This window comes from Hippoglossus hippoglossus, chromosome 17 (genome assembly GCF_009819705.1).
Source record: "Hippoglossus hippoglossus isolate fHipHip1 chromosome 17, fHipHip1.pri, whole genome shotgun sequence".
In the NCBI taxonomy this organism is placed as follows: domain Eukaryota; kingdom Metazoa; phylum Chordata; class Actinopteri; order Pleuronectiformes; family Pleuronectidae; genus Hippoglossus; species Hippoglossus hippoglossus.
In genome coordinates, this window is record NC_047167.1 from 6,627,626 (window position 1) to 6,652,289 (window position 24,664).

A 24,664-nucleotide genomic window follows, 5' to 3' on the forward strand; every position below is an offset into this window, starting at 1 on the left:
GTTACGAGTCTTTAAACTGGCGAAGTCCTGGCCCACTCTCAACACTCTCATCAAGATCATCGGCAACTCTGTGGGCGCCCTGGGAAACTTGACGTTGGTGTTGGCCATCATCGTCTTCATCTTCGCCGTGGTTGGCATGCAGCTGTTTGGCAAAAACTATCAGGATTTTGTGTGCAAGATCGCCATCGACTGTCAGCTGCCTCGCTGGCACATGAAGGACTTCTTCCACTCGTTCCTGATCGTGTTCCGGGTTCTTTGTGGCGAGTGGATCGAAACCATGTGGGATTGTATGGAAGTGGCGGGGCAGCCCCTGTGCATCCTGGTCTTCATGTTGGTCATGGTCATTGGGAACTTGGTGGTGAGTATTAAATTGGACATTTTTACATGATTTAAGTTGTAATAACTAGGGCTTGGCAATAAAGCCAAAAAATATATAAGAAAAAAGTTGTCATATTAGTCGATATTGATAAATTTCACAATAATTGACAGATTTTTGCTACTGAGTGATGGTTGTAGTTTTAAACTCTTCTTTATGAGCTGAGAATGACAAATACTTGGTAAACAGCAAAACATTTTACAAATCTGATGTAGATTAATTATGTTTTACTTTTGTTATATTGCTAAATTATTCTGCGATAATTATTGATTTTGTTTTATTGTCCAGCCCTAGAAATAAGAATAAATCTGGTGATGTATTTTTCTCAATGTCAGAAAATCCTATGAAAAGACCAAAAGCAAACATGTGTTAAACCTATTACAACTATGGTTTATCTTCTTCCTCTGTCTCATAGACCTCCATTGTTTTTAAACAGCTATTAAAAAAACATCAATGTACTATGGTACTCGGGGAAATATTCCATTTTTATGATGAACACAGGCACTTTAGCATATTCTTAGTTAACCCCACATACACAGTCCTGCTGCTGTAAAACCAAATCCTGGTGGGGTTTTGTTGGATTTGTTGGAAACAACAAAAATATTGTGTTTTATTGAGAATTACCAGCCTAGTCATTTAACAGTTTATGACAACCGGATGTCTGGATAGAGAGAAATTCAGTTGCACGTCAAAGCAAACAACTGTAACGACTGTCAAATCCAAATGGGGATGTCAAAAGTAATCAGGGATTGCATTGCACCAATGAGAACTGGTGAATCCATATCAGGAGGATGGGACTTACTTAAAAGGTGTTTGGTGCCTCATTGTGACAAAACTTGCAAACCCTGCTACCGTGTAGCTACAATGGTTTTAAACACACACTAATCACAGAGGACGTGGTTATGTCACAGCATCATGCTAACTGTCCTGGAGATTAGCATTAGCAGACTTGCAAACAGATCAAGTCTGGACGACATATAAACCATCTGTTGTCCCTTCTTAGTCATACATGTATTATCTGCACTTGTTGTCGTGCAAAGTGTAGCCACAATATACACATTGTACGGCAGCAGCAGCATTGCTGTAGCCTCGTGTCGACAGGGCTGGATATTTTATCCACAGCACAAGAATTAAGCCTCACAGGGTTAAATTGTGACCTAAGTTTTGTGCAAAAGATCAGCCAAGGTCACTGAGTGTTCTCAATGTAGCTCCAGGTATAGATTTTTTACACTGAACTAAACGCAGCCAGTACATCATTGCATGCAGCCGTTTCTGTTGAAAAAAAAGAAAGAAAAAACGATTAATCTGTTTGACAATTCTGTTTGTACACAACAGCCGTCACTCAGTCACATAGCAAGGATACGTATTGGTCCACCCATATGGTGATTTGTTGTCCAGCTGTGTCCTGTAAGCTAACGTTAATGAGAACAGATCCCGGAAGAGTCAGCGATTGCTGAATGTATTTATAGTCAATGTCTTCTACTTCAAATGTGGCATTGTTTTAGTGCTCATTGATGAAATATATAAAATCACATACTGAAGGGTTTTTATTTGAATATCGTTACTATCATTTTTGATAATTTCCTAGATTTTTTTCTCCCTAACAGGCAATAGCCAGAGATTGATATGTGTAGTTTTGTAGTTTTGTGTTATCTAAATCCAAACAAGAGAAACATTAGAATACTACAATACACTGAAATATGAACATTCTCTACACCACAATCAATTCAGTTCTAAAATCTAGATCAGTTCAATTCAGTTTTAAAACCCTGGCAGGCTTTTCTTTTTTTTAATGGAGCAACAAGGCTTTGAGTGTGTAGTTCATGTTGGATATTGTTTAAACACCTGTTAGCAGGCCAGCATGCCCTCTGCCAATAAATGCTTAATATTTTGAATGGTCTTTGTGCAGATGATCAATCAATCAATCAAATTTTATTTGTATAGCCCATATTCACAAATCACAATTTGTCTCATAGGGCTTTAACATGGTGTGACATCCTCTGCCCTTAACCCTCAACAAGAGTAAGGAAAAACTACTTAAAAACCCTTTTAACAGGGAAAAAAGAAGGTAGAAACCTCAGAGAGAGCCACATGTGAGGGATCCCTCTCCCAGGACGGACAGAAGTGCAATGGATGTCAAGTGTAAAGGAGAACATCAAGATAAAGGTTTTAGCAGCATTGATTAGGGTAAACATTTTGAAGTATAACTGAAGGTCAGTGAATTGGTGGATTAATGTCATTAATGGTCAAGTGTCTGAGGAGAAATACTATGTATCGAGCAGTCCTGCTGCAATCATAGTCCATGGTCAGCAGCCAGCAAGATCATGATCCACCATCAAGATCGGATGCCACTATAGTCCACAGTCATTGTCCACTGCCGCCATCAGGATCCATCATCAGCTGCCACCTCGGTCGTGGTCCACTACCAGTATCTGATGCCAACACGATAAAGGATCTGCCTTTATTATCACGATCAGCCAGCACGATGCAGAATCCGCCATACTGGATCCACCATTACGACCTCTGATACGTGATCCACAGATCCTAATCCACGATGTGGCCACAGCCGCGGCCCTGGATCTGCGGACGATAAGGCAAAGGGACTCCGGGGAAGAAGTCATGATGACTGTCACTGTATCGAATGCACATCTACTAACAGAAATATTTGAACTACAATGTGGAAGCAGAGAAGCGGTTCTAATAGGTTCTGTATCTCTATAATTTGCAGTGTATGGCAACAACATTTGGTGGGTGGTGTCATATTACATTTTAAAACATAAAGATACAACAGAGAGAGTGTAAGGAATGGATGACAGTGTATTTATCTCATCAATGTAAACTGCAAAAGTTAGCATGCCATGCTAACATTATTGTCAAAGGCAAAGGGCATGCTGCTTTAAACTTTTAGCACAGAATCCTTGCCTTGTTCATAGTTAAGACCCTTTAACAGGCTCTTTGTTTTAAAACAACTCAGAAATGGACAAAACTCAAAATACGTATTTTTCTCAAAGATGGTTTCTGTCATTTTAGGTTGTTCTTATTACACTGATGTATGTTCAACTCTTAATTTTTTCCGTTTTTTAATTGGTTATTTAATGCTATAAAAACGGGGTGAAACATCATGATTGACAGCTGAGACTAGGGTTGGGCAATGTCAATTTAATTGGCATATGACAATGGGGGGGTTAGGTTGTCTTCCTCGCAGACACACACACATAGACACACACACCGACTCAGCTGACGTGTCTGACCCGCTACAGTTTAAACGTCTATTTGTTTGGAATCATCGCCACAGTTTTCTTAAATGAGTAAAATCGTTCTTCATAGCTATACGAATTAATTCATTCAGCTCGTCCTAACTCTGCTCGCTCTCTTTTTGTCTCGTGCTGACACACACACACACACATCCACACGACCACACTACCGCCCGATTGTTTCTGCGCAGTCTCTGGCTCCAAATGTGCAAGATGGTGGCGTTCATATCCGGGATGTTTTAGCTTAATCTCTGCATAATGGCAGGAAGTGGAGATGTGTCGTCCATCTTTATAGACGGTCTATGTGAGCAACAGTCATCTTTTCAACCAACAAGATCCATGTCCATTGTTTGAAATTACGTTAAATGTGTTACATCTCCCATTTTTTGTAAAAATGCGTGATGGCCGATGTCAGGGCCCAAACTGGACAGGAGAAGCTACAATTACTGAAGTGATAGCGCTTAGTGAATGGTGAAGTGGAAAATCACCTTTCTACCTCCAGCACCACTGTAGATTTAACTCTATCTTTTCAGCAGCAATGACAATTTAATGCGGTGGGTGATGAAATTACCTTAACAGCAGGTGTTGTTATACACCTGCTGGAGACAGACACATTCAGTGGCCGTATTGCCTTGTTAGGGCAAACACCAGATCACAACAGTGCTCCTTATGGAGTTAAAGGACAGAAACCTTCCCTGCACATGTATCGTGGGAAAGCTGTTTATCCAAGGGATTATCCAGGATGCTTAGGGGTGAGAAGGTCGGAGGGCATTCATCACTAATCATCTGCTCATGCTCTCCTTCTCTGACTGGCTCAGTGGCTAAAGATGATCCTTAGCAACTGTACCACATCACACATGCACACGGGTAATGAGCACACAGACCACACATATACCGAGCATCACATGGGAGTTGGAAACTGGGATACTTGATTTCATTGTCGCTGAAAGCACCAGTGTCACAGCTTGGTAGAATATCCTCTTGAATTTACAATGCAGTATTTTCTAGTGTTGACAAAACATGTGGGATATCATGTAGGTATGTGTAGATATGTGTAGGTATCATGCATTGGTGCACTTATACTTCAGCCTATGGGTTAAACATTCTCAGTTTTGTGAAGAAAGGTGACTGTTGACATACGCCCAATGTAAACACAGTCAGATGAGGTTGTCATAAGTTATAACAATCATCTGATCATTTCTCCAAATCAAATGTAATGTAACATAACATCTGTCTGTAAACAGGTGCTGAATCTCTTTCTGGCCTTGCTGCTCAGCTCCTTCAGCTCCGACAACCTCTCTGCTCCGGATGAAGATGGCGATTTGAATAACATCCAGATCGCTATCGCCCGTATCCATTCCGGTGTCTCCTGGCTGGCCACAAGTGTTGGCAGACTCTTTAACCGCAGCTCGAAGCGTGACAAGCAGAAGGATAGGGAAGCCAGTCAGGCCATCAAGCTGGTTGGCAATCACGTGGAGAGCAATGGTGGAATTTTTGTATGCTATGGAGATAAATATATCATCCCAGAGGAGGACAGCTACATGACCAACCCAAACCTGACCGTCATTGTTCCCATCGCACCCGGAGAGTCAGATGTGGAGTTTCTCGAAGAGGAGGAGATTTCTGAGTCGTCAGAGGATGAAGACAACAAGCCGGTGAGTTTTGTCACGTGTAGAACACATACTGGCTTTTAGAGGTTATCTATCAACACAATCACATGCTGCTCTACATGTTGCATTTCTGGATTGTGGCCACAGGTGCAACATGTACATACCAGGTGTTTTTCCTTTGACCACTGATGAAAAACACATGCTGTGGTATTACTGCTTTTGATGAGGCAATATGCAGCCTTCACAAAAATATATACAGCAAGAGGAAGCCGACTTTGAATGTCCTTGTTGTGTTTCTTGAAGGTCTTCAAAAACTGGAAACTCAAAATGAACCTTGCTTTTCCTGCTTTCTGCCCAGAACCAGCTGCGATAACTCCATGTGCTGGCAACAACTACAAAAATGATCAATTAGTTATATATATAAATATTTTAGTAAAGGTAAAAGTGACCCAACGACTAATGCTTCATTTTATGTCTGGATTTTTCTAATAATTTAGTATTAATAATACGTAATAATAGTAGAAAGTTTATTTTTCAAATATTTTAAATTAAAAGCGCAGCTGCCTTGCTGTGGATTTGCTAAAAAATTATCCCATTTAGAACCAAATGACATTTGACCTTTCATGAAATATCTAGGAAATTATTAGGTAGATATTAGAAAGCTATCGGCGTATAAAAGTGTTGAATAGTGTTTTGTGACTTGTTTGAGTGGCTGATGTGTGGTTTGTTTTGACAGCTGCATTGTAACTACAGGGGATTTTTAAAGTAATGGAGTGTATTTTTAAGCTTAATTCTTTTCATTGTTGTCATGAACATGTTCACGGTAAAAGTATGTGAAAAAGATATCAAAAGAAAGGCAGCGCAGAGCCTTTCTTTTGGGGCAGATCCTGGAACTTGTTGAGGACCCACATGGTATTAGAGGCAGGTTGTTTACTGGCTCTGTGAAGATGTTGTCAGAAAATGTTCTTGAAAGTTCTTAAAGAATTCATCTGTTCAGCTCTGTTTGTTTTGGCTCCTAGTTGTAAGTGAAATAACATCCAGCAACAATATCGCCAGTTTCCAGTCCGCAGACTCTGATTTGCTGCTCCTCATGTCAATCAAAAGTGCAGCTTATTGAGGGGTTGATGAGATGACAGGGGGAGGGACATTAGGTGTAGCAGGGGTGGGGGTGGGCTGTGAAGTGTACGCAGATGTGGAGGCTTTCCGGACGCATAAGCTGTTAATCTGTCAGGCAGACAAGGTGAACTCTGATGGAGACTAGTGCCCTGGTGGGACAAATAGAAGTTGGAAATCCAGATGTTTTATTTCAGTTTAAGTTATTAATAGTTAATGTAGCATCACGCATTGAACATCTGGCAACATTTTCTCAGAAAGCTGAATTATGTGGAGAAAGGATGACCATCAAACAAGATATAAGTTTAATATATTTGCAATTATAATAACTGGCCAAACGATACAGAGAATATTGTTTACAGCAAATGCCTGGAGAAGATGATGTAGGGATGGTTCATCTGGAGTTATATAAACTTAATCATTGAAAAAGTAACCACCTTGAACCAGTTGTAGTCTCAGAGTCTCCTACCTCAGCTATTTTTACAGTAATATCAAGTTATTACGCTGATCAAATGTTCAAGGAGCTGTTTCGCTGACTCAGAATCCAGTCTGTGAACCCTAACTCGATCAAATAGTCTGACAAACATGTCGATTAAAGACTTGACTTGGCCTGATAAAGGTCTCTTTTTAGTGTAAACACTCAAATTAATGATGGTTGAATTACATTTCGCTGCTCCAGTGTGAGGGTGCTGGTGTTGTGCTTACTACCATGATTTACTGGGACTTTAGAGACACTGTAAATGTTAATCCTATTGTTAATGATGCCTGTAGTATTCATGGTGTGGCAGGTTAGTCAGCACTTCTTCTAACCACACTAACTAACACGTTAACAGTGTAATTTATACCGAAGTCAGTCAAGCAAAGCTGGTTCTTCCCCACACACCTGTGAGAATATGTCTAAACCTGTGTAGGTGGACCATGGATGTATAAGGGCTTTCAGGGGCTTGGGACCACAACACCAGTAATAGTTAAGTATTATTTGTAGAGCATTATTAGACATTTAGCTTACAGACGACCACTGGCGGAAAACAATCTATAATTGATGATATAGTATTACAATTTTGGGAAGCATATTTATTTGTAAGATTATCTGGTAAAACCAGGAGATCTATTTCACTCTCATGTGCGTACTGTGAATATGAAGTTTATTTTAGCACAAACACAGGGAATCACTTAGCTTTGCTCTGTGAACAGGAAACATAATCCACCCACCTCAGCTCTGAAGCTCACTAATTAACATGTTATATCCTGTTGGTTAAATCTGTACTAAAATGGCCCAGTAAAAACAACAGGTTATGGTTTTGTGCTGGACTATAAGGCACAATTAGTCTGGTTGTCAAAGTCAGGTGACACTTTTTATGTGTGAATTTATATGGATACAGATACATGTTACAGATAATTAGTGAACTTTACAGGCACAGCTGTATAAATATGAATGGAGCAATATGATTGGTTGTGATAATCAGTAATGTATCACCATACCCAGATTATAGGAGAACCTGTAGGAGAACTCATTGGTGGAGGTAATGTTTTCCCTTGTCTGTTTACTTGTTGGTTTATATATTTGTTTGTTTGTTTGTAAGTAAGATTACATAAAAACAACTGGACGGATTACCACAAAACCAGGCGGAAGGGTGCAGTACGGGTCAGGGAAGAACACATCATATTTTGGTGCAGATCTAGGAATTTGTATCACTTTCTTTAACATTGTGAGATCCTGATGTGAAATTAGATGCACATTGAATTTAAGGGGGCTGCTTGGTCTTCTACTCAGTGCTATTCTAGTTTGACCTGTTTTAGTTTAATGTGCTGCCTTGTAATTCAGTCCCTCCTGCAGCTCCTCTGTCTTATGTGAGAATATATAATATAATTCTACGCGCAACGGAACTGAAGGAGGTCAGCCATGCTCAGCAAACATGCTAGACCTTACAATCCCTCTGCCTTTCCTCCAAGTCATCCTTTATCAAACTCCCTGTTTCTCCCTCTTGCCTCACGCTCATCCCCCCCTCGTGTTTCTCCTGTATTGCTCCACCACTTGACGTAGAGTCGGTTGGGGCTTTATTGAGGTGGAGGGTGTGTCGCTCCTGTCCTCTCTGGCAAGTGGACAAGAGCAGGCCAGATGTGGAGCCAGGCCCTGCAGAGCAGATTAAACTGACATAGCTGAACAGAGCCAGGCAGGGCCAGGCTGAGATGAGCAGGCTGCAGTCTGGCGCTCTCTCTCCCTCTTTGCCTGCCATGCTCCACTCTACACCACACCAGAATTAGGCATCAGGGAAAATGGAAATGAAAAAAAACAAAAACTCTCCTACAGCCCTCCATCAGCTTAACAGGACATCAGCAGCTGCTCAGCAGTCTGGGAGGTTACATTTTACATTTGAAGAGCTTTAAACACAAGAAAAATGACAAGACTGTAATTATTATTTTGACAATTGTTGCTCAATTTCATTACAGATATATTGAGCCACTTTACAGCAAAGAGCAATCAGCCGATTGTTTGCATGTATTACAATGACATACATGGGGCAGTCACCAGTGATCCTGCTTTGATATTCTCTGATCAGTCAGAACATTTTACCAGTTTTAATGTTGTTGCTGATCTGTGTTTAATCCTGAAGCATCAAAATGCCCTGAGCGCCCGTTCTCTTCACTCTGTCTTTAAACACTAAGATGGTAATGCTGGTAATCTTGTTTCCAGGTCCCGCGAATGCTCTGTAATGCTGGATTAGACCTCATACCATTTAAAGGATTGAAACTGCACCTCTGTCCTATGAATCATGTTAAATATGTTGCTGTTATAACACAAGAAAATCTCATCAGAATTGTATTAAGGCTCAGGAGAGACTGAAAGGCAAATACAGAGGAGAACTAGAAGGACACACTGAGAGCAGGTACCTCAGCTATGGCTAATGCTCTATATCTCGCCATGTTAAAGGAAGTGAAACATTTTTTTATTGTGTTTATCTACTACAAACTTGAATGGGTTCTTTCTTAGGTCATGCCCCACACCTCCACAAAATGTCATAGAAAGTTGTTCAATAGTTTTTTAATGTATTCCTTGACAGACACACAGCAATGCATGGTACTAAGGCCCAAGGCCCAACAGTCCCAATAAATTCAGCTAAGATGTACCAAATTGCACACACTCATAGATATCACTTCCCTCAATATGTCTTGATTGTTTTTCATCAAGACCCATGAATTATTCTCTAATGTTAAAGAAAGTCATTCCTGGATCGACCCCTTGTCCTGATCCGTGCTAACATTTAGTGTTGTTGTTTTATTACCCATGTCGTATCCCTCCACCAAGTTTCATTGAAATCATTTCAGTGAACAAAAATAAACAAACAGAGGGTGAAAACAGAACGTCCTTGGCAGAGGTAAGAATGCTGCTGCACCGCTCAGCTCATGTGGAAACTTGAAAGCACATCGGACGTCTGGTAACAACCCAATCAGAGATGACACAGCAGGTGTTTGTAGCTCTACATTTTGTGCTGTATGTGAATAACATCTTTGTGTCGGTGCATAAACAATCTCCATGTGCAGCAGACAGGTCCAGTTGGGTATAGATAACAGATCTACTACTAAACAGAATATACTGTATGTTGGTTGGTAACAGTGAGACTTGTCATTTCTCAGGAGATGGTCAGCCTGTCAGAGGGCAGCACAGTGGACCTGAGGAAGCCTGGAGAAGAGATAGACAACACATCAGAGCTGGCTGAGGAGAGCATGGAGCCAGAGGAGTGCTTCCCTGAATGTGAATAGAACATTTTGTAACCATACCAACAACTGCTAACATACTTTGCTGTGCTTCGGTGTGTTCACCTTCATGTGACTGGTTTGTTTTCACTTTAACTCTCAGTGTGCATGAGGTACTGTAAGTGCTGTGAGATCGACACCAGCCACGGTCTTGGCGAGGCCTGGTGGAGGCTGAGAAAGACCTGCTACCAGATCGTGGAACATAGCTGGTTTGAGACCTTCATCATCTTCATGATCCTGCTCAGCAGCGGAGCTTTGGTAAGGCCGATAGATAGACAAATAAAATTAGCATAAACTTTATGCATTTTCTTTTAATTCAAAGCACAGTTTTATAAAATGTGATAGCCTTAAGACTTCAGGCCAGGTTGATTAAGCAGAACCAGTGGCTCCTGTTATTAACAGCAGGTTTTATACAACAAGTCCCAGAGTTGTGTAGGTGGCAAACACTCTTTGAGGAGCTACTTTGTCAGAAAGAGCGACTAGTGTATCTGTTTACAGTGCAGTTGTAATTTAATACATACTTTCATACAGCTGTATGAGGGCGGACAATAAAGTGAGGCTGTTATCAATGACATGAAATGACAAACAGTAAAAATGGTGCATTCTGCCACTAACAATGCAAACTCCTATATTAAGAGATTATTAACTGGTGAACACATATAAATGTAGACCTTTTATAACTTCTGCTTGTATAATAAAAGCATATGATTGCTTACATAGTAATTGTTGATCAACATTTTTTTTTTATTTGACAAGCAATGGGCTTGTATTCAAAATTGCCTGAAAGTTGGAGTGGAATTTTTTGGTTTATTTCAATGTCTGTATCAGTTTGCTTAAGTGTCTGATCATAATATTGCGCCCTTACTACTGAAGCTTTACAGCTGACGTTTGATAACAATATTCCTGCAGCAGTCCCTAGCAGTAACTATTTCCACTGAGTGATATGGAAGAGGCATAAAAACTGTAATGCTAAGTTCTTATATCTAAAATACATGACTTCTAAATCATCATTGCACTTTAAGATCAAAACACAGAACTTTCCAGACGCATGTTTTTTTTTATGTTAAACTAACAGCAGTAGTGTATTGAAGTTGTGTTTCCTCACACTGCTCCTCCTGAACTGCTGCAGGCATTCGAGGACATCTACATCGAGAAGAGAAAAGTCGTGAAGGTGGTGCTGGAGTACGCTGACAAGGTCTTCTCCTACATCTTTGTGCTGGAGATGTTCCTCAAATGGATCGCGTACGGTTTCAAGAAATATTTCACCAACTACTGGTGCTGGCTCGACTTTCTAATCGTGGACGTAAGTGGACATTGATCTGTGCCTCCTGTGTTTTTGTTGCACTACACGAGAAGATGCCGTCAATTGAGAATCGCATAGAAACTATAATCTGTGTCATTGTAGCAAAATAGTTTTCATGTTTGTAGGATTCAAGTGTCATCACATACAGGAAAGCACTTGACAGTTCATTTGTACTTTGCAGAAACTGGCCATTTTTCTTGACTGATACTGTTCTAAACCCATCTCTTACTCCTACTGCTGAACCACCCAGACTGCTACATCACACACAAAACAGTCGTCAAATCGTACATTTGCTTTTATGCCAGGATTTGACCTGACAAATTAAAATTCATTTAAAAGTCATCAGAGTCACGTAACACTCTGTGAACATGTTTGGGTAAAATGGATGTGGCCCTGAAGCGTATAGTCATCCAAAGTGCCCGCGGCGCTCAGCCCGAGGCCTGACCTCTCCTCTGATCTCACCTGCTGTTACACAGATCGCCACAGACCGCTCTATTGTTAGGGTAAGTTCTAGTGAGCAGGTCTCAGGTGAGTATGGGCTGGAGTGGGGATTGGAAACTCGCATCTGCATCTCAATTGCTTTCTGTGTTTCTTCACTCGTAAGTGCTTTCTGTTGTGATATCAAAAGCCACCGTCTTGATCCCAAACAAACGTGTATCTTATGAGATTTCTGTCTTTTGAATCAGTTACTTCAGGACCTTGGCTTTTATATCAAAAACAAATGCAGTGCCATGTACTCTGAGGTCTATCTACAGAAGATCTGGTGTAGCCGATTCCACATATTAAACCTACAAATACATAATTTATCTTATTTGCAATTTAGAAAAACACTGGTTGAGTTTATGTCTTAAATGCTGTGTCTAATCCGTGCACTGAGTGTTATTTGTTATGTCTGTTCTTAAAGAAATTATAGATCTTGTTGATCATTGCAGCTACAGTATCTTTTCTTTTCTTACTTTCTTTTAATGTGCTTTTTGTATTTTTGCGTCTTCTGGAGCCAAACACTTCTCTAGTCCTGAGAATAAACTTTGAGTATCTTCTTTAGATATATTGGACAAACACGTGTGTAAATAGACTTTTATAAAGAAATACAGACTATCGGGACCTTATTAGTCCAAATTGTTTTTAATGAACTTGTTGGATTAATCCGATGCAAATTGGGATATAAATTTGGCAAAGACAGATACAAATTCTTTATAAAACTCACTCTATTTGATATATATACATATTTCATATGCATATATAGGTGAGTATGCGTGCATGGACTCCATTTGTCCATGTGTGCATACTTGTCTGTGTTTTGTCATCATCGATCATGACATGGATTTCTCGTTTCTTCCATTTATATCATGCCATTTTCATTCATAGCTGTCACCCAAGGGTCATTCAACAGCGGAAGACCATTTTGTTTTGTTTGTTTTGGATGTAGAATAGAGTGGAAATCTAAATTTGCGTAAAGATGATACAAGAACCATACCAAATCTAAACCTCAAAAGTAAAATAGTTGTGTTCCAAACTGTGGAATGTCCCAAAATACACAAAGACAATCAAATATGGCTCATCAGATGTTTTTTTAACTAGTCTTTTATTATCTTTTATCGAGCTTTCTTTTCTTTAAAATGTATATTATTGGTTAGAAAATATGTGCAGTTCCTTCGCATATGCGTTCTACTGTCTTATGTACTGTAAAAAATATTGCGAATTTTCCTCCAAAGGTTTAAACCAGGATTATTAACATACACAGACATTTAAATTCATTTTCTGATTCTCCCAGTCTACTTGTCTTCCTGTGCTCCCTGCAGGTGTCCTTGATAAGCCTGGTGGCAAACTCACTGGGATATTCCGACTTCACTGCCATCAAGTCCCTGAGGACCCTCCGGGCTCTGAGACCTCTCAGAGCTCTGTCCAGATTCGAGGGCATGAGGGTGAGAATTGTCACACATTCTATTTTCAGCACTGATCCTGTTGACTGCTGACTAACCCTGATTAATATCAGGAGTATTTCCTCCTCCAAAGAGGGTTTCATTTACATTTGTTCATTTATTATTTTCTTTAAACAATTCTCATTTAATAGGTTACACCAAGAATATGGAATTTCAACTGTTCAGTGTTAGTTTCAGAAAGGTTACAGGAAAAATTAATACTTGAACATATATCAGCTTGATAAGAACTACATAAAACTGTAGCCCTCTTTGAGAAAAAAACATTTGGCGTTTAGTTTGTAGTTTGGGCCATGTTCCAACCACTAACATGGAGGAGGCAGGATTTATTACCTCTACTGCAGTTAGCCACCAGGTGGCGATCAAAACACTTTGGCTTCACTTTTTAGGAGCTGTCATTTCGTCCATCTTTACATACAGTCCATGATGGTGACACACCAACTTTAGCATTTAGCTTGAAACACCACAGAGGTGCTAAAATGGCTTAAGATTGGTCTTGTATTGTCTTGGCTTGTAACTAAGAAACATAAGAAACAGCACTGCTGGACATGTAACATGTATGTTTCTATGTTACTGGAATCTTCCTTAAAATGTAGGTGATTTGTGTTATTTCTTGAGTAAGTTTGACAAAAGTGGAGTGACATTTCAACGTGAAGGAACCCAGTCAACACAAAGCTATTACAGATATTATATATTCATGCTTTAATCATAGATGTCTAATTGTCTTATTGAGGTAAAATTGTGTTTCATTCAGTCAACAATCTGAAAATAACATGGAAAAAGCTTGAGAATCAGACTGTATTTCCATGGATCACTAAAGAAATCAGAGATTTATCCAGTGATTCAGAGGTTGTGAAAATGGTGAAAGGTAAGTGGCTTTAGAATGATGAGTACTCATGGGTAAGGCCAGTACCTGGAAGTGCTTATGTCTTTCAAACATGAGACAATGGGGATTGAGGCGCTGGAGTCGAACAAACATACACAAATGGTGTTTTCACTTTTTGTGTGTATTTCCACCACAAGTTTGGTCTTTAATTTAACTTTAAGTGGTATTAAAAGGGTCTTAAAGTCTTAAATTAAAACTGTTTATGGCTGTAGACTCCCTGCAACAGCACGATTAGGATAACTCCTGCCTGTGAGCCTGAGCTGCATCTTGTCTGTTGCTCACCAGGTGGTCGTGAACGCTCTTATTGGAGCCATTCCCTCCATCATGAACGTGCTGCTCGTGTGTCTCATCTTCTGGCTCATCTTCAGCATCATGGGAGTCAACCTGTTCGCCGGCAAGTTCGGCAAGTGCGTGAACAGAACGGGCTTCATCCACAGTATCACCTTGGTCAACAACAAGTCCGAGTGCCTCGCCATGAACGACACCCAGTTCTACTGGACTAAAGTGAAGGTTAACTTCGACAATGTGGGACTCGGGTACCTGTCCCTGCTGCAAGTGGTGGGTTTCTCTGGTTTTTCATCAGGAATCATGTCAGTCAGAGTGACATTAATATAGTTTGAGTCAAGCATGTTGTTTTTCAATAGATAAAGTCAATGCTTCACAGGGTAAAGCAGTGCTCAAGCCCTAACGTTGTGTAATGTATTTCATTATAGGCCACGTTTAAAGGATGGATGGAGATAATGCATGCAGCTGTTGACTCAAGAGGAGTAAGTGTATCTTTGTTATTGTACAGCTGACAGCATATCATCTGCATGTTAGTGTAAGAACTTATAGAACTGCTTGTTTTCAGGTGGAGGAGCAGCCCATCAGAGAAATCAACCTCTACATGTACCTATACTTTGTCGTCTTCATCATATTCGGCTCCTTCTTCACCCTCAATCTCTTCATTGGTGTCATTATTGACAATTTCAATCAGCAGAAGAGAAAGATGAGTATTAACAACGCAGATGTTAGACCTGGATCACATGTTTTTTATGTTTACTTAATCAGGAAGTCATTGAGTTTAAGAGACACCTCAGAGAAAGAAACCATCATAAAAACACAATCAACAAAATCAGGATCAGAATCAGAAAAACTTTATTGATCCCCGGGGGGGAAGTTTTGTTAAAGTCGCTCCAGCCAAGAATAGAAATATATACAGACCAAAAAAATGACAATAGATAGAAATACAAAACATAATTTCGAGTACAAGATTAAGAGTTTGTACAAAAATATGTGTGTTATAATACAGTACATAAAAAGAAGCCAAATAGGAAAGAAAACGGTATATACAATAATACAGTGTATACCATGGAAGATAACCTATTATAAATAAAGTTTAATGTGCTGACAGGGTGAAATAAGTCTTGGGCTGGTCTATTGACTCAGTGTCTGACACAGACTCATAGGTCATCCTCCAATTGAGAAAAAATACACTCCAATTATACAAAACATGGGACCTACTTCTGAAAGTAAAAATAATTCTTGACTTTTTTGTAACCTGCACCACAAGTAATTCCTCTTCCTCTGGCACAGGAATATTTACCACATAAATATAACCTAGATCTGGATGCAATAGGTTGTTTTAACTAACTACATTGAACAATAGAAAAGTTATTTCTGTCAAAATAATGTAAGTCTTTTTTGTTGTTTATACTTAGGTGGACAGGATATCTTCATGACCGAAGAACAGAAAAAGTACTATAGTGCCATGAAGAAGTTGGGATCGAAAAAGCCACAAAAGCCAATACCAAGACCTGCGGTAAAATGACATAATCCTCAAAAAGAAATTAAAATATTGCCGTTTTTTGGATGTTTAGAACATATTTTTTGATATATTTACTTCCATAATTAGTTTAATGTTTTATATTACTTTAATAGCCCCTAACCCTGCACATCGACCTGTCCACTAACGTTGTTGATAATGTATTAACGTTTTTCTGTCCTCTGACTGAATCACTGTTTGTTTTCCTAATCCACAGAACGTTCTCCAAGCCTTCTTCTTCGATCTCGTTGCCAAGCAAGCCTTTGACATCATTATCATGATGCTCATTATCGTCAACATGGTGACCATGATGGTGGAAACAGATGAGCAGTCCGAGCGCATGGAGTCCATCCTCAACAAGATCAACCTGGTCTTCATTGTGATCTTCACCACCGAATGCCTGATCAAGATCTTTGCCCTCCGTTGTTATTTCTTCACAGTTGCATGGAACATCTTTGACTTTGTGGTGATCATTCTCTCTATTGTGGGTACGTATAAAAGTGCAAAAGGGCGGATCATTTTTCAGTATCATTGGTTTATCTGTTTGCTGTGAGCAGAATATCATTTTAAGATTTAGAGAAATTCGACGAGTTTTCTCGTGGAGTACATCTCAAAATATGTCTGAACATTTTCTTTTGTCTATATAACACATCATAAACTAGACTCAGTACAGTGCATACTACTGCCAAGGCCCAAAGGTCCCCTTAAATTCAATCAAGCTGCACCAAATTGCACACACTCGTAGATATCAGTTCCCTAAATAAGATTTTTGTGGTATTGATCTTGCTTTCAAACAAACACTCAAACAGACAGGGGTAAATGTTACCTCCTTAGCAGAGATTAAGATTAACATCTTGCTCTTGTTCAACGAATGAAAGCTTTAGCACTTCCAGGTTCTGGCTTTACCGATGAGTACTCTTCATTCTGAAGCCACTTACATTTCCCCATATTCACAACCTCTGAATCAATGGATAAATCTCTGATTTCTTTAGTGATACATGGAGTAACAGTCTCCGTTTTCATCAACTGCTAAAGGAAATATCTGGGTTTTAGGTTTTAATGCTTTGTTATATTCATGAGCCTGAGCACACTTTGGTTGTCTGTTGTTTAGTGCTGAACAGGAAGCCTACATCGGGTTATTTGAGCTTTTTCAATGAAAAATGTTTATGAATGAAACAAAGCACTCACATTGTAAACAGGTAAAAGTTTGAGACCTGCTGTGTCACGTGAAAGTATTTTGTGTGCTTATCACTATGAATGACAGTTTTATAATACACAGTCATTTGATCCATTGTTAATAGAAATATTTTAATTAGAGCAATTTTATAGTTGTGTTTAAGGAGGTTATGTTTTCATCTGCATTTGTTGTCTGCATTTTATAAAATAAACTGGAGGGATTACTATGAAACTTGGTGGAAGGATGCTGTATTTGTCAGGAAAGAACCCGTTAAATTATATCTATGAGATATCTATATGTGTATGCAATTTGGTGCAGCTTGTTTGAATTTAAGGGGAGTGTTGGGCCATTTCTAGTTTTGAAAATAGAATAGCACTCATTGCATACCTCTGACAGTCCCCTTAAATTCAAAGAAGCCTTATAGCAAAGGCCACATTACTGTTCTCAGCTATACACTGATGGGAGTTACAGGTGTAAGTATGACATCAAACTTGATCCAGATTTTTAACTAAAATGTTGAATAATGCCCTATCTCTCAATGTTAAAGAAAGTGGGAAATAATTCCCAGATCTGCACCCTAATTTGGATCCGCACAGAAAATGTAATAGGTTCTTCCCTGACCCACAGCAAATCCTTCCACTAAATTCCATGGTAATCCTTTGAGTAGTTATTGCGTAATCCGGCAAACAAATAGAAAAACAAATGCAGATGAAAAAAAATAAACTCCTTGGTGGAGCTGTTGAGACAAACCTGATCTTGTCTTTGTGTTTCTCTCTCCTTTCAGGGATTGTTCTTGCAGACATCATTGAGAAGTACTTTGTATCTCCGACCCTGTTTCGAGTCATCAGACTGGCAAGGATAGGACGCGTACTTCGACTTATACGTGCAGCCAAAGGAATACGAACTTTACTGTTTGCCTTAATGATGTCCATGCCAGCACTGTTCAACATCGGCCTCCTGCTTTTCCTCGTCATGTTCATCTATGCTATCTTCGGAATGGCAAACTTCGCCTACGTGAAAAAACAAGATGGGGTCGACGACATGTTTAATTTTGAGACTTTTGGAAATAGCATGATCTGCCTTTTTCAGATCAGCACCTCCGCAGGCTGGGACAACCTCCTGAGTCCGATCATGTCCAACTCGCCAGAAGAGTGTGACGTTAATTTTGTCAACACCGGCACCAACACCCGGGGAAACTGTGGCAGCCCGTCATTGGGCATTGCTTTCTTTGTCAGTTACATTATCATCTCTTTCCTAATTGTGGTAAATATGTACATAGCTATTATTCTGGAGAACTTCAGTGTTGCCACGGAGGAAAGCACAGAGCCCCTGAGCGAGGACGACTTTGAGATGTTTTATGAGGTTTGGGAAAAGTTTGATTCTGAGGCGACACAGTTCATTGAGTTTTCGATGCTGTCAAGCTTCGCTGACAATTTGTCTGAGCCGCTGCGCATCGCCAAGCCCAACAGGATCAAGTTGATCTCCATGGACCTTCCCATGGTCAGCGGGGACAGGATCCACTGCCTGGACATCCTGTTTGCCTTCACGAAGCGTGTCCTCGGTGAGTCAGGCGAGATGGACGCGCTCAAGCAGCAAATGGAGGAGAAGTTCATGGTGACAAACCCCTCCAAGGTTTCCCACGAGCCCATCACCTCCACGCTGCGCCGCAAGCTGGAGGAGGTGTCTGTGATCATCATCCAGAGGTGTTACAGGAGGCACCTGGTCCGTCGGCACATGAAACAGGCGTCCTACCTCTACAGACAAATAAACTACGAGACTGTGGTGGATGTGGAGAACGCTCCAGAGACAGAGGGGCTGATAGCCTCCATGATACAGCACTATGGGCTTGTGGGGGTGGAGATTGAACAGACAACAGAGGACACTCTCTTGTCCTCACCACCATCGTATGACAGCGTTACCAAGGCAGCCAGCGACCTCTCGGAGGTCGTCAGAATAATATCCAGAGACTCTGAACTTGGAGAGCCTGGTGAAAAGTATGAAGAAACTTTTCTTTGAGACTCGACGGTGTGGAAAGAGATAGTGTGGTTTTATATAGTTCAAAATATCTCATGGTCAAAGAGATAACATTTTATATACATATATTTATATGCCGAGGAAATAGGCTTTATTTTTAAGTAACTCGCAGCCTCTGTTTAAACTGAACAACCCACAATTACAGTTACTACCTTCATCCATTAGAGGAGAACAGCTCCGTCCTCACTCACCAGAAAATAAAGAAATCTCTGTTTTTAATGTCTGTCTATATAATACATGAATAACAGGGGATTACATATGTTACCTGCATGGAGTATTTTCCTCTCTTTATTCAAGAGTGTGGTCAGTAGGACTTTTTGATTTCATGTTCAGAGTTTGTAATACTTTATCTCAAAACCCTACGCTCGCACTCAAATAGCCCCTGCTTCTACTCAGATTCACTCTGCTTGTGCTCAAACTGTGCGCATACACTCAGATTTCCTGCGCTCCAGCTTCAGCTCTTCCCCTCACGCTGCTTCAGTGCACAAGTGAGACGTCTGCCCTCAGAGCGCTTTCTTTCTCTCCTTCCGTTTGTTTGTTGGTTGGTTTCTTTGTAAATGAGTTTGTTTGTAAGCAAGATTATACAAAAACTACTGGATGGATTTTCATGAAACTTGGTGGAAGGACGGTCAGGAAGAATCCATACAATTTTGGTGTGAGTCCAGATCAGAGGAAGGATCCAGAATTTTTGGTCACTTTCTTTGCGAGATCAGGTGAGTTTTTAAAAGTTTTATTGATTTCTCTTAGAATAATTTATGCATCTTAAGCAACAACAATGTATTATTCCTTTTGAATAACACCCTATCTTCCAATGTTAATAATTCCTGAAACTGCCACCTGATCTGAATCAGCACAAACATTTAATGGGTTCTTCCCTGATGCAAACTACATCCTAGTTTAATGGAAATCTGTTCAGTTGTCTTTGTGTAATCTTGCTTACAAACAAACAAACATACGAACCAATCAAAAGACAGCAGTGAAAACATGACCTCCTTGGCAGAGGTAATGATAGAGACACGGGCTCAATAGGATTAAATGTATTCATTCCATCACACAGAAACATGAAAAAAACATACTTTACAGTTATTGCTCAATATGTATCACTCCATACATGAAGAAATTATATATATATTGAAAAGGTATAATTTGCCATTTTCTGGTCAAACATAGCACAAGTTTAGCTTTAATGTATTTAATAAAATGAAAGGTTGTGTGAACTAATGATCCCTGAATTATGTGCCTGATATTGATTGTCGTCCGCACACTTCTCTCAACCTCTTTAGACCATTGAATCTGATCTGATGGATGTGGAGTGGAGAAGCATGAATGCACTGAAAGCTCATTTTGTAACTGACTGTATAAAGGGGCTGTGTAATGTATGTAAAGCTCATTTCTACCTGTTTTTTTGTAATGTATTTATATTGAAAGACGATGTCAGTGATTCATGATAACACAATATGATGAAATTATATAAATATACTGTGTTAATTTTTATATAAAAGACTTTCCTTCAGAACCAGATGGTCTGTATTTGTATTTAGATCGATCACCTCATGGGCTCTTTATTAAATGGTAATAAAAAATGACTATTTTTTGGTTTTCCAACTGTCAATGTAGCTCAAATAGATTCATGTGTGGATTATTCTGAAAAGTAAAGTTAAGGATCTTTATCTTCAAAATAACAAAGCAAGGCAAAACTGTGCAGTGTCTCTGTCATTTTCACATGAGGAACCAGTTAGCTGATTTGACCTCATTACCAGGCAGGGCACCGTTAAATCTCTTTCTGAGTACATGTGTATAAAAAACAGGACAGATGTGCGCAAACCTCTGCATCTCCATGGCTGTCTGTCCTTGCCCTTTAAAGGTTGAGTTTGTTTATAATGCCTCCACAAATGCATGATCTGTGCCATTAATGATTCCGTCTATTCATTGAAATATTCATTGAAGAGCAGGTGCTCTCACACACACACACACACACACACACACACACACACACACACACACACACACACACACACACACACACACACACACACACACACACACACACACACACACACACACACACACACACACACACACACACACACACACACACACAGAGAGAGAGGGAATAGTACCCAGTTATTCTGCTGCATGATCTATCACCAAACACTCTACTGCAATCGTGGAAAATTGAAAAGTAGATAGTGACCAGCCATTGAAGAATATAATAAATCCAAGGAAACGGCAGATAAATATTTGGGACATTTGTGTGTATAGAGCAGGACTGTTCCTTCCTCAAGACTTCAGTTAGTAATAGGACAAAAAGGTTTTGTAATATTTCAATTTTGGTGCCAATCTCTAAGTTAATAGCTGAGCACTCCAACATTTTCAGTTTGGAAAAAAAAATCATCAAGGGTGCCAATTTGGATTTATCCCCAAAGAGATTTCCTCTCTCTGGTTGTCGGGGTGGTCAAATCCAACTCTGACCAGCTGGGATAGAGGGATAATCTGTGTGTAAAAAAAAAAATCACTTGTTTTAATTACACACTCTCAGACACACAAATGCACGCACTCTCTCTCTTTTACTCTCACCCACACACATGTACACACATGTACATACAGTTAACATGTGGTCATACATGCATTAACACGGCTACTACGCCAACACGCACCATACTATGGTCATCCATCCCCACGGCAGACAGATGCTTATTTAACTCGGTTTGTGAGTGAAGTGGCAGAAAAATGTGACTTGACTGAATGTGACTTGGTAATTGATCTGATTTTTAAGCGTTTGGACATGTGGTGGAGATTAAAGCTTCATCAGAGAGAGAAAACATTTTTAAAAAGATTAAAAAGGCACTATATCTAATTGCAAAATGCACCAGCACACAGTAAAACACAAGGCAATGTCAAAGTAATGCATTACAAACCGTCTACATGTAATGTGGATATGGTGAACGCTAATACAAAAGGTTTTTGATGAATTGCATGCTCCATATATGTATTTATTCACATACCATTTAGTTAAATAAAGAGTCATGAGTCACGTCAAGTCTCGTCGTCTGTCAGTCAGAGGTCAGTGGGATTGTTATTTTTCAAAACAATAGTTTTTGTGTCTAATCTAATCATAGGGCAGGTTGTTTTTATGGAAGCCCATTTCTACCAAGAGAAGAACATATAAATAATTACTAAATCAAAATATGACAAAATCTTAATACTTTTGATTTTGTATGTCTGAATGTTGACTATTGTTTTGGGTTAGACCTGCAATAACTTGGGGACAGTGTAAGCAGTCCCTCGGAACCAATACAGACATTTTACCGAGTTTGAATTTGACCAAACCTGTTGCAAAACAGTTGCACAACCAACAAAGCCACATCATCATTCATTTGGAATCATGTGTCTGTGAAGAAGTCCAATATTCACTCTCCTCTTTGCTCCGTTTTGGTCTCCACCAACTCCAGAAAGGAAAAATCTGTCTCTTTAGCTGCTCAGTGCTTCACTGTTTTCAAACAACCAGCTACTGTCATTGCCTTGTCTGCAGTTTGATGCTGTGTTTGAAGTCCACAGTGAGTTTTTAGAGCCGCACAGTCGAACAACCGCTGCCTTAAAGTCTGGTGCAGTTTCTGCTCAGCTCAGCTCAAATTCTTCTCCACTATGCTGGAAATGAACTGGTGATTCTGCTTATTATGTTTCTTCCAATGGAATTAAAATGGTTATTGGGGCAAAATAAAACACTTTCACATTTTTAAAAAAGGGCCATAGAGGTTTTAAACATTCAAAATAAAAGGTAAACCTGGACAAGGTATTTGGCTGCTGGTTGCCTTGTTGTCATGACAACATAAAAACCGAGCTTGGCCTCGCTAAAGGGATGTGAATCAAAAAAAAAAGAGGAGAAATAGGAAGCAGCCTTTTTAGGTACAAAAGGCAGCATCTGTCAATCACCATGCATTGCAGGGATTTACTTAGTCATGGTGGCTGACACTGCCCAGATGGTCTGATGAGGCACTATCTAATTACTTCTGTAGTTCTGATGAAGCAGGCCATTGCGGTCAGAGATCCTTCACTGCCACCACCAGGGCTTTCATGCATCTACAGATCAGAATATATGGACTACATGTTTGCAGCAGGGGATTTTCTGGCATGTGTCTTCTGGCAAGAAGAAAATATGTCAGGGGCACAGAAAGGCCAACAGCATGTAATATTTATGTGTTACTGAAGCACATGTGGTAAAGATTTGAGAGGCCTATTTCTTTGTTGATTTATTATCTCTAGGATTTCCCGTGTTTTATTCTTTCCCTTGAAGCTCAGGTTTAACATCAGTCTGAAACGACAGACACTCCTAAAAGCAAGAGTTTCTCTTAAGGTGCAAAATTTAAAATTCATACCGCAGCTACAACCAAACTCCCCTCCTTCAGCTCAGACTACAGCAGAGTACACACTTGTGTGTTGATGCATTTCAGCATATGCAGTGATCACAACTTCAAAAGCTTTCATATGCTTTTTACACTGTTCCGTTTGCTTCCACACAGGTATCATAACATGGAAAATATGGTTTATAAAACACCTAACACCAGATTTCACCTGGGAGCTCAGTACTTCTGACAATATAGTCAAAGAAAGGTCTGCCCTAACTTCGATCCCCAGGTCCCCAGTCTGCATGCCAAAGTTTTCTTGGGCTGAATCCTGAATTGTTCCTGATGCTTGCGGCAGAGTGTTAATGTGTAATGTGTAATTGACCATAGCAGCATATAGTAGCGCTGTGTATGTGAACGGATGAATGTGACTTGTGTCAAGCACCTTGAGAGGTTATATAAATCCAGTGCATTTATCATTTCACCAGGTTTCTGTCGATTGAGTCCCTGTGTGAGACGATGTAGACTCAATCATCAGCCACATGTGCAGGAAGACAACAGGTTGGTTAACTGGTATTTCGCAAAAGATTTGAGCAAAGAGAGAAGAGAAACACACATGTGGGTCATGCAGGAGAAGGTTGGTCAGTTTCCTTCTATGAACAGAATTGATGAGGAAAAGTATTTGTAGTGTGAAAACCAAAAGTAGAGGCTCTTTAGAGGGAAAGACACCAGAGTCTGGAAGGTCATTGTGAGATATACCTTTGTGATGACAACCGTCTGGGAGAAGAATTTCATATTTAGTTTGAAAATAGGAATGTAAGCATTATGAATTACAGAGAAAAGTATCTGCCAAAGTTCTAATGAAACTGCCCATCTATGTTTAAATTAATTATTTTACACTAGGTGCTTTTTGAGGAACGTCCTGCCTTTGTTTGAGCAACATTTGTTCAGCCATGTTTGCCGTGTGCCATTTTACTGTTTGTGCGCCACAGCATACTGGACGAAGTGTGGGAGTCACCCTGCTCCAGTAGAGGGCAGTGGTGCAGCATTCTGGGTGCAACGCTGCCT

The 24,664-nt window shown here is 39.9% G+C and overlaps 1 protein-coding gene across 1 annotated transcript in view; it reads left to right on the top strand.

The window, feature by feature from the left end:
- Window positions 1-20,769, top strand: part of LOC117778902 (sodium channel protein type 4 subunit alpha-like) — a 46,216-nt gene extending 25,447 nt beyond the window's left edge. Inside the window, exons 16-27 of the mRNA XM_034614793.1 lie at window positions 2-358; window positions 4,875-5,285; window positions 9,990-10,107; window positions 10,213-10,367; window positions 11,239-11,412; window positions 13,215-13,337; window positions 14,524-14,796; window positions 14,952-15,005; window positions 15,089-15,226; window positions 15,935-16,039; window positions 16,260-16,530; window positions 18,004-20,769. Coding sequence (XP_034470684.1) covers window positions 2-358; window positions 4,875-5,285; window positions 9,990-10,107; window positions 10,213-10,367; window positions 11,239-11,412; window positions 13,215-13,337; window positions 14,524-14,796; window positions 14,952-15,005; window positions 15,089-15,226; window positions 15,935-16,039; window positions 16,260-16,530; window positions 18,004-19,235 — 3,411 coding nt within the window. The 3' untranslated portion in view covers window positions 19,236-20,769. The remainder of the gene's footprint in view (window position 1; window positions 359-4,874; window positions 5,286-9,989; window positions 10,108-10,212; window positions 10,368-11,238; window positions 11,413-13,214; window positions 13,338-14,523; window positions 14,797-14,951; window positions 15,006-15,088; window positions 15,227-15,934; window positions 16,040-16,259; window positions 16,531-18,003) is intronic.
- The last annotated feature ends 3,895 nt before the right edge of the window (window positions 20,770-24,664 follow it).